General features: G+C 38.6%; 2 protein-coding genes across 2 annotated transcripts in view; both read left to right on the top strand.

Moving 5' to 3' along the window:
- The window catches only part of frg1 (FSHD region gene 1), a 6,469-nt gene extending 5,458 nt beyond the window's left edge, over positions 1-1,011 (top strand). The window contains exons 5-6 of the mRNA XM_005727019.2: positions 98-208; positions 859-1,011. Of these exons, the coding sequence (XP_005727076.1) occupies positions 98-208; positions 859-895 (148 nt within the window). The 3' untranslated portion in view covers positions 896-1,011. The remainder of the gene's footprint in view (positions 1-97; positions 209-858) is intronic.
- Positions 1,012-2,982: 1,971 nt separating this feature from the next.
- asah1b (N-acylsphingosine amidohydrolase (acid ceramidase) 1b) lies at positions 2,983-7,452 on the top strand. The gene is made up of 14 exons (XM_005727018.2): positions 2,983-3,172; positions 3,323-3,369; positions 4,276-4,366; positions 4,453-4,539; positions 4,650-4,728; positions 4,815-4,889; positions 4,979-5,024; positions 5,106-5,250; positions 5,376-5,430; positions 5,511-5,592; positions 6,068-6,199; positions 6,737-6,860; positions 6,978-7,034; positions 7,133-7,452. The coding sequence occupies exons 1-14, from the start codon at positions 3,104-3,106 to the stop codon at positions 7,220-7,222; spliced, it is 1,179 nt and encodes a 392-aa protein (XP_005727075.1). The 5' UTR covers positions 2,983-3,103; the 3' UTR covers positions 7,223-7,452.
- Positions 7,453-8,265: the final 813 nt, after the last annotated feature.

The following is an 8,265-nucleotide window of genomic DNA, read 5'->3' as shown; positions in this document are numbered from 1 at the left end:
TGAATCCTTGATGTCATTGAACATTTCTGTGTGTGTGTGTGTGTGTGTGTGTGTGTGTGTGTGTGTGTGTGTGTGTGTGTGTGTGTGTGTGTTACAGGAAGAAGTTTCAGAGTTTTCAAGATCGAAGGCTCAGGGTTAATGAGGGCGACGCCACTGTCCTAAAGAAAGCCAGGACGGATGGAAAATTTCACGAAGCTTTGCTCGACAGGTGTGAAAATAAGTGTATTATATCCTTACTGTCAGCCACTTACGCTTCTTTTAATGAGCGCTCTCTGTTAAGGGATCTTCTTTCCCAAATGAGTGTTTCTACCTGAAGTTATTAAATTCAAAGTGCCAGAGGAGTGTTTTGTGTAAAAATAAAGCACTCAGGTACTGCAGAGGCCTGTGTGTTCACACACTGTGTAATACAAAGCAATGAAAAGGTGGCATTCAAGATCAGCATGTGTGCATTCAAAATCCACTTTATTCCTGCACTTCACTTCTGTTTCCCTTTCAAAGATAAAGCTGATAGCAGTTTTACATCTCTAAATGAAGATTTGCTTTGGAAAAAATCTCAGTTGAAAAATTCAAGTGGGATTCAAGGGTTTAGAAAAAAAACTGAAGGGTATATATATTTTTGTTTCTTTTCTGATTTAGTTTTTTCACACAGTGAAATTTTCGGAGGTTTTATCCTGTTGTGTTGGCATAATCTTTATCTACTCTTATAGTATATAAAGTCTTACACAAATCAGTTCTCTGTACTTACCATTTAGAGCAGTTTTTAAATTCAAGTTATTCTAATCATGGAATTAATACACGTATTATTTGCACTGACTAACCCTGAATATAAGATGTCCTTTTTTTTTTTTTTTATTGCAGGCGAAGCAAAATGAAAGCAGACAGGTACTGCAAGTGAAGAATGTGGATTGCTGTCATGCCTTTGTAAATGAATGCATTTTATAGATTTGATCATATGACATCGGATTATGACTGTGAGTGTTTTATGTATTTTGAATAAACTTTTAAACTTTATTTTGTTTTGTGTCCTTTTTTACAGCCATGTTCATCTTTGTGAGATTCTTTGCTTTGCTTTGCTCTGGAGAAAAATTGTGTCTAATGTTTGTGGAATGCTTTTGCAACCTTTGATAGGAATCAAATGGCCTGTATAGTGGTATTTGATATGTGAACTATGAAGATTATTTAGTGGGAAATTAACTACAGGCTGATGTTTAACTAAGCTTTAATGAAAGGCAGCAATACCTAATTCGTTAATCTATAACTTAGTTTGACAGTACTCTGTGTGCTTCAGTATTTGCAATGATTTTATGCAACAAGGGTACATGAATGCAACTCAAAAGAGGTAGTGAATTCACTTACACAACTCAGCATGTGTTTTACCCTCCACTGCAGGCATTTATCCTTTTGGCCTATTGATGCATTACTAAATGGGCACACTGGGCACAGGATTATGGGGGCATAGATATTACATGTTTTCACCTGCAAAATATCTGTGTGAATGAAACCTAGTCTAGAATGAGTTATAAAATGAATACAATCAGTTACAAAATACTTCTTTTGTATCAGGGCAGTGCTGGTGATCTCACTGTTTTAGGATGTGTATTCATTTCAGTTCACCCCCCATAGTTAGACATGGGGGGTGAACAGATATTTTCTTAAATGTATCCTCACTTGTTGAGTTAGCCACAACCTAATTGTTGTCCATAGTCCTTACCTGTAGTCAGAATTATAAAGAACCTTTAGAAAAAAAACTGTCAGCATTACAAAAATGAAAAGAAAGCGAAATAACAGACATAAAAAAACAAACCATAGAAGGATAAAATCAATGGAGACAAAAGTGATTATCAATCAAACATCTTTTAAACTGTGTTTAAAAGCTGTAGATGGTCTGCTGTCTAATACTAGCTTGTATAGAGCTCTACTGTTGCACAACCTTTACAGAAAATGCACACTGACCACAAGAGCTCTGCCTCAAAGGAAAAATACAGGCTTGTCAAACGATTCCTGTTTACACTGGCAATGAAGTAACTAAAGGTTGAAGAAGCCACATAAGGTAATTTTCTTATAAATAGGACATGACCATATATATATGTATAGCTAGATATATATATATATATACACATATGTATACATACATATACGTGGTCAAGGGTTGTTTTTATACGGAAGTGAAAAAGGACACGTGATGATTTGCATTTATTTTTCTCATGTGACAGCCACTTATGACCAGTTACTGTAATCTGATTACTTTTTCCAAGTAATTTGTAAAAGTAAGGGATTACTATTGCAGGTGAAAATAGACTTAAGAGCAACAGTACTTAGTGGTCCTGAATCTTTGACTTTATGTTTTGCTATGTAAAAATATTTTATTTTGTATGCTGGAATATGGAGAAAATAGGTTTAAATGTTAAAAACATTTCTTCAAGTCAAGAATGTTTCATATAATTTCATTTTTACTTGATGCAAAAAAGTTAAAAGATTCAAACTAATAAAACAAGTTTTAAAAAAACTTTTTCATTTGATTTAATTGTATATAATGGATTATGCAGGAAAAAATAGAATTGGGCTGAAAGGTCTATTGCTATATAACGTTTTCAGGTTGTGCATCATGTTTTTAGAAAGTAACAAAGTAATAAAGTAACTAAATACTTTTGAAAATAAGTAATCAGGAAAGTAATGGGATTTTTTAAATATATACATATATATTAGTGTATAACTGGCTGTCACATGAGAAAGATAAATGCAAATCATCACGGGTGTCCTTTTTCGCTTCCGTATGGAAACAACCATTGTCCTGTCATCTGGGGGGTGTTTTATAACACTTTAATTATTCTGTAATTGCTTTGTTCACGTCTCTCGCTTGGCAACCAAAAGTCATTTTCATTGTGCTGTTTTATCCACTCAGAAGACGTGTGGGATGCGTGTTTCCCTGCATTTATTAATGGAAAGGGCGTTTAATACATTCTCGAGCTCTTCCTGTTTCCCCTCGGCTGTGCAAAAGTCAGTTCGCCGTCATGGGATAAACAGCAGGAACTTCCGCAGTAAACTTAACGAAACAACAAACCGAGCTGGACATTAGAAAGCGGTTTGAGGGAGATCTTCTGAAATGGGTCCCGGTGTGCTTCTCGTTTTAGCGGCTTCGTTCTGTGTCGTATGGACACAGTTTGTGCCTCCGGTAAGCAAGATTTCTCTAACCACACTAACACGCTGTGTTATCAAAGCTCGACTGTTGTCTGACTGCATTGTTTTCAGTGATGTTTGAACCATAAGAGACAGTGACCTTCTCTCCCGCTTATTTACTGCTGTTACTTTCGTGTGTTTGCAGTACACAGAAGACTGTCGGACGGACATGTATCCACCGAAAGGCCCCACGTATGTCACATTATTGTGTAGCTGTCATGTTAATGTTTTAGAGTTGTTACAGAAACTCCGTGATTCGCCTGGTAGCTGAGTCACTGCTGTGTTTGATAACAGCCCTGCTTCGTAATGAGCTCTGCTGCTTTCACTTACTCCTCGTAAATTTGTTAGCCGCACATGTATCCGTTGACAATACTTTGTATTATTTCTTTATGCAATTTTATTACTGCCATTGGCCCTAAGTGAGCTCTGGGCGAGCTTTCTTCCCTTTTTGTGTGTGTGTCTTAACTGTACACTAAAGCTAAAACTGCCAATAATGAATATAGATAGCAGGGATCAGGACAACACATATGCATCGGATACTTCACCTTTTAAACTTTATCCACAGAGTTTTAAAGATCTCTCGGCTATAAGGGAAGTGTAAGATTTATTCTTTGCCACCATTCTTCGGTAATCAGGCTTAACAAGTTTTGATGAGGACCCCCTTAGATGTCTGCACTCCCCCACCCAGGAATTTAAAAAGACAATTCAATTCACTAATATTTATGCAGCGCCAATCAACCTTTAGGCAAGCACTTAATGAAAGTGGGAAGGAAAAACTCCATTTTAACAGGAAGAAACCTTTGGCAGAACCAGGCTCAGGGAGGGGAGGCCATCTTCCATTACCGGTTTGGAGTGAGGGGAGGGAGACGGGGCAAAAAAACTACTTCTTTCTAACCGAAAGAAGTAGTTTTATCCAGCCATTTATCATTTATGTCATCATATCTTCGACTAGTTTTGCACTCACTTTATTATTTCTTAACCAAGTCAGTAATGTATTAGAACTCACTTAGCTGCGATGAACAATAATGCTGTGAATGGAGGCTTACCACTAAAAGCAGGGGACTAGTGTCGTTTTTAAATCTTTTGCTTTCTAATCAGGTTCAAAGGAGCCGTGAGCTGGTACACAGTGGACCTCGACTTACCGCCCAGCAAGAGATGGTCGGCTGTGATTACTGACAAAAAAACAGATGTAAGAGTCATTGGAAAACACTTCGCAATAATGCTCCAAGTCCCAGAAAAAAAAGCGCATTAAAATCGTGATCTTATTCTCTTCAGCTGGTCAACATGATAGAAGCCATCAAAGAGCTGGCTGACGCTTTAGTGCCGAGCGGAAAGCTGATAGAGATGGTCGACATTGCACTGGTGAGTGCTGTCTTCTCTTCTCCCACTTCCTTGATATATACTTTTCTTTCTTTTTTTTTTTAAACTTCATCTCAAGTGTTTCTGATTGAATCCTTTGCAATGTTTCACAGCCTTTAATGGTGGACACACTTCCAAGCCCGTTCAATGAAGAAATCAGAGGAATCGCAGCTGCTTCAGGGGCTCCTCTTGGTAAATAAATGAATTGAAGTAAAGTAGTCAACTCTCTAGTAAGCGAAAAAGGAAATCCAAATAATCTCTGTTTTCGTCATTCTTAGGTGAAGTCGTCTTGTTTAACATCTTCTACGAGGTGTTCACCGTGTGCACGTCGATTGTTGCAGAAGACGAAAAGGGTAAGTGGGCTGATTTTTGGAGTCAGTGAAGTGATTTTTATTTTTTTTAATAATTAACTGATACACTGTTGGGCTTTGGCTTTTTTCAGGTAACCTCATTCATGGCAGAAACTTAGACTTTGGTCTATTTATGGGGTAAGTTTATCAGTTTCACGGGTTTCAAATTTTAAGCCAAGTCTTGCCTCAGACGGGTTAAAAGTGTGTTCTTCTTCAAAGCTGGGACGTGAAGAACAAGTCGTGGATCATTAGCGAGAGGCTGAAGCCTCTCGTGGTCAACCTCGACTTCAAGAGAAACAACCAGACAGTCTTCAAGTCGACAAACTTTGCCGGTTATGTTGGCATGCTCACCGGCATCAAGCCTGTGAGTCATTTAGTAGCACATCTGAGGATTCAATCGGCATAAAACATTATTTAAGGCAGCAGAGTTGCCTATGCTCTTTGTAGTTGTGGAAGTACAGAAGATTAAAAGGAAAGTTTCTCTTGCAGAACATCTTCACCCTGACTATGAACGAGCGCTTCAGCCTCGACGGAGGATACATTGGTGAGCTTTTGGGGTTCTACACGTGTTCAAGATCAATGTTTTGTCGTTGTTTGTCAACGTGTTGATCTGCTCTCATGCAGGAATCCTGGAGTGGATCTTGGGACAAAGAGATGGGATGTGGATGAGCTTTCTCACTCGATCAGTCCTAGAAAATGCAACCAGGTATTCTTTGATACTTAAAGCAGTTTTTTGGCCACTAATGAGCACCAAGACAGTGTGACAGTGTGCCTTTTCGTGTTAATGTGTAGAAGTGGGAGGCAGTGAAACGCTGCAGTGCCCGACTATAACAAGACAAAAGTAGATTTAAGTAGAAGATTAAGTTTTGCTGTTATTTGGTACGCAGTGCATCCACTGTTTGATACGTCTTAGGGATTTCGATGGCACTGTTAGTAATAAATTAGTTTGTTTGTTTTTTAGCGATGATCTCTCCTTTTTGAGTTTTTGGAAAATAAAGAATAAGAATATCAGATTATAAATCATTGAAAGAAATCATATTAAAATGATTAGAAAATAAAATTCTTTCATTGGAAAGAAAGTTTCACTACAACATAAGTACTGAGTTAAAGCGCATTGTAGTTTCTTTGGTGAATCGGTTTCTGCGAACAATATTTTTATTTTTTATTTTTTCCCTCTTCAGCTACGAGGAAGCTAAAAGTCGTCTGGCTCAGACCAAGCTGCTCGCTCCAGCCTATTTCATCCTTGGAGGAAACGGCACAGGACAGGGCTGCATCATCACCAGGTCTAGGCTGCTCAGCATTGATATCTTGGAGTAAGTACTGCTGCCTAGATCAAGGCCACTTAATATTAAATGTGTGTTGAACAACACAGAACCTTGTATTCTTGGATAAAGGGATGATAATCACCCTCATGAGGTCCTGCAAAAATCTCAGTGTAGATCTGTGGTGATTTGGTAGCTAGAGACCATAGAAAGTGATTATTTTGGTTACTTGTAAACCTTCAGGCAAGCGACTAAAGAGACTACCAGTAAGAATTGATAATACCATTGATCGATATAACTGATAAATACATTAGAGGGTCACTGAGGTACCCAGATCCTGATCTGCAAGCAACGGGCTGGCAGCTTTAAAGCAATGCGTGACAAGCGTATCGCTTCCTGTTTGTACACGGCTTAAGGCGCTAAAATCCAACACACAGCAAAAGTACTGGATCATGAGTCTGTGATGCTGCTTTCCTCATGCTCTCATGATTTGTTGCTTAACTAGCAGCTGAGGTCAGATGGTAAACAGTCCAGTTATTTGCTGTTATTGCATGTCACACACTGAAGTTTGACCAACTTGTTCCTCAGGATTGATCTGAAGCTGGGCCGGTGGTACGTCCTGGAGACAAACTACGACCACTGGAAGGACCCTTTCTTCCTGGATGACCGCAGGACTCCGGGCATGAAGTGCATGAATCAGACCACACAGGCTGTGAGTACTGAAGACGCCCACTTCCTGTCCAGAACTGACAGAATTCTGTCAGAAACCTGGCTTTAGGTCTGAGTCTCTTATCACCTTTTGATCATTTCTTTTGTTTTATTTAAATAGAACATCTCAGTGAAGACAATATATGATGTGCTGTCAACCAAACCAGTGCTGAATAAGGTGAGCATTTTATGATTGCCGGGACTTATAAAATTAAAGACTACTGTACTTTGATCGGCTGTAACGACTTTCTCCTCCTCGATTTACTTTCTTTCCAGTTGACCACATACACGACACTGATGCAGGTCTCTGAAGGCAAGCTGGAGTCATACATCAGGGACTGCCCAAACCCATGCATGCCGTGGTGATCCTCTAGACACTGAATCCTGATCAGTTTGGAAGTGCTTCCTGGCACAGAGACACTCAACTGATCCTTTGGATAAAACTCTAAGCTTTTGTACAGCAACCAGTCACCTGATCCAGTTTCATGTCACTCCAGCATTTGTTTTGCAAGCAGTTTAGTAATACTTTCAACTCTGAGAATCCCAAATCCTTTTTTTCCTCTAATATAAAAGAGAAACGTGCCTCATTTTGTTTTTCCACTGTAATTATTTGTATTTTAGGACAAGTCTATAAGTTGGTGTGTGCGTGCGTGCGTGCGTCACAACCAAAATGTCAGTTTATTTGTTAAATGTGTCAATTCCAGCTCACTCTTATCAAATACGTCAATAACAGTTAAGTTAGAGGAACTTAATGATCTGCCACCACATGACTGACATGTTACACACTGACAATGACAAATGTGCATCGGTACTGAACTACTTCCTTTTTCACTGTTTTAAATTATGACTATTAAAAGAATTCTAATAATGAATGCTCTGTTTTTCATTTAAAGGACAGTCCAACCTCTAGTGCTACTTATCCATCGAAATGGTTTTGATGTTAACTTCCCACTCTTGGAGATACTGGCTATAAACGTTGCTTCTGACTATAACTGAATTAGAGGGCCCTTAGTTCTTAATGCAACAAACCAAATTTAAAAAAAAAAAAAAAGCCATTTCAGGCAGGACTGTTTTGTCTTGTCTAAATCCACCAACCAGGAAAAATAAAAGACTAGATGGGCAACAGCTCAGCTCATTACATTATTACATCCTGTCACACTTTCATGAGCACAAGCCTTCCATCCATAGATGCAGACCACCTCCTGCAGAATAATACAGCTCAGTATTTCAGAGAAGGCAGACATCCTGAACTGGACAATTCATGCTCAAACAATCTGCACGAATAAACTAAAACAGGCCAGAGAAACAATATTTCTGTATGACTGGGTGAACTGTGCCTTTGATCTATTTTTTTTTTCTCCAATAAATCCACTTCATGTTTTTTAGTCGGCTAAGTAGATATTTATGTT

Source organism: Pundamilia nyererei, unplaced genomic scaffold (genome assembly GCF_000239375.1).
Source record: "Pundamilia nyererei isolate P.nyererei 1_Seehausen unplaced genomic scaffold, PunNye1.0 scaffold00022, whole genome shotgun sequence".
NCBI classification, from domain to species: Eukaryota; Metazoa; Chordata; class Actinopteri; order Cichliformes; family Cichlidae; genus Pundamilia; species Pundamilia nyererei.
This window is presented reverse-complemented; position numbering and strand designations above follow the sequence as displayed.

Excerpts from the sequence above, each read along its gene's own strand:
- asah1b (XM_005727018.2), top strand. The coding sequence starts at position 3,104 with ATGGGTCCCGGTGTGCTTCTCGTTTTAGCGGCTTCGTTCTGTGTCGTA. Across the intron at positions 4,367-4,452 it reads TTACTGACAAAAAAACAGAT|CTGGTCAACATGATAGAAGC; the intron begins GTAAGAGTCATT and ends TATTCTCTTCAG. Across the intron at positions 5,431-5,510 it reads CCTCGACGGAGGATACATTG|GAATCCTGGAGTGGATCTTG; the intron begins GTGAGCTTTTGG and ends GCTCTCATGCAG.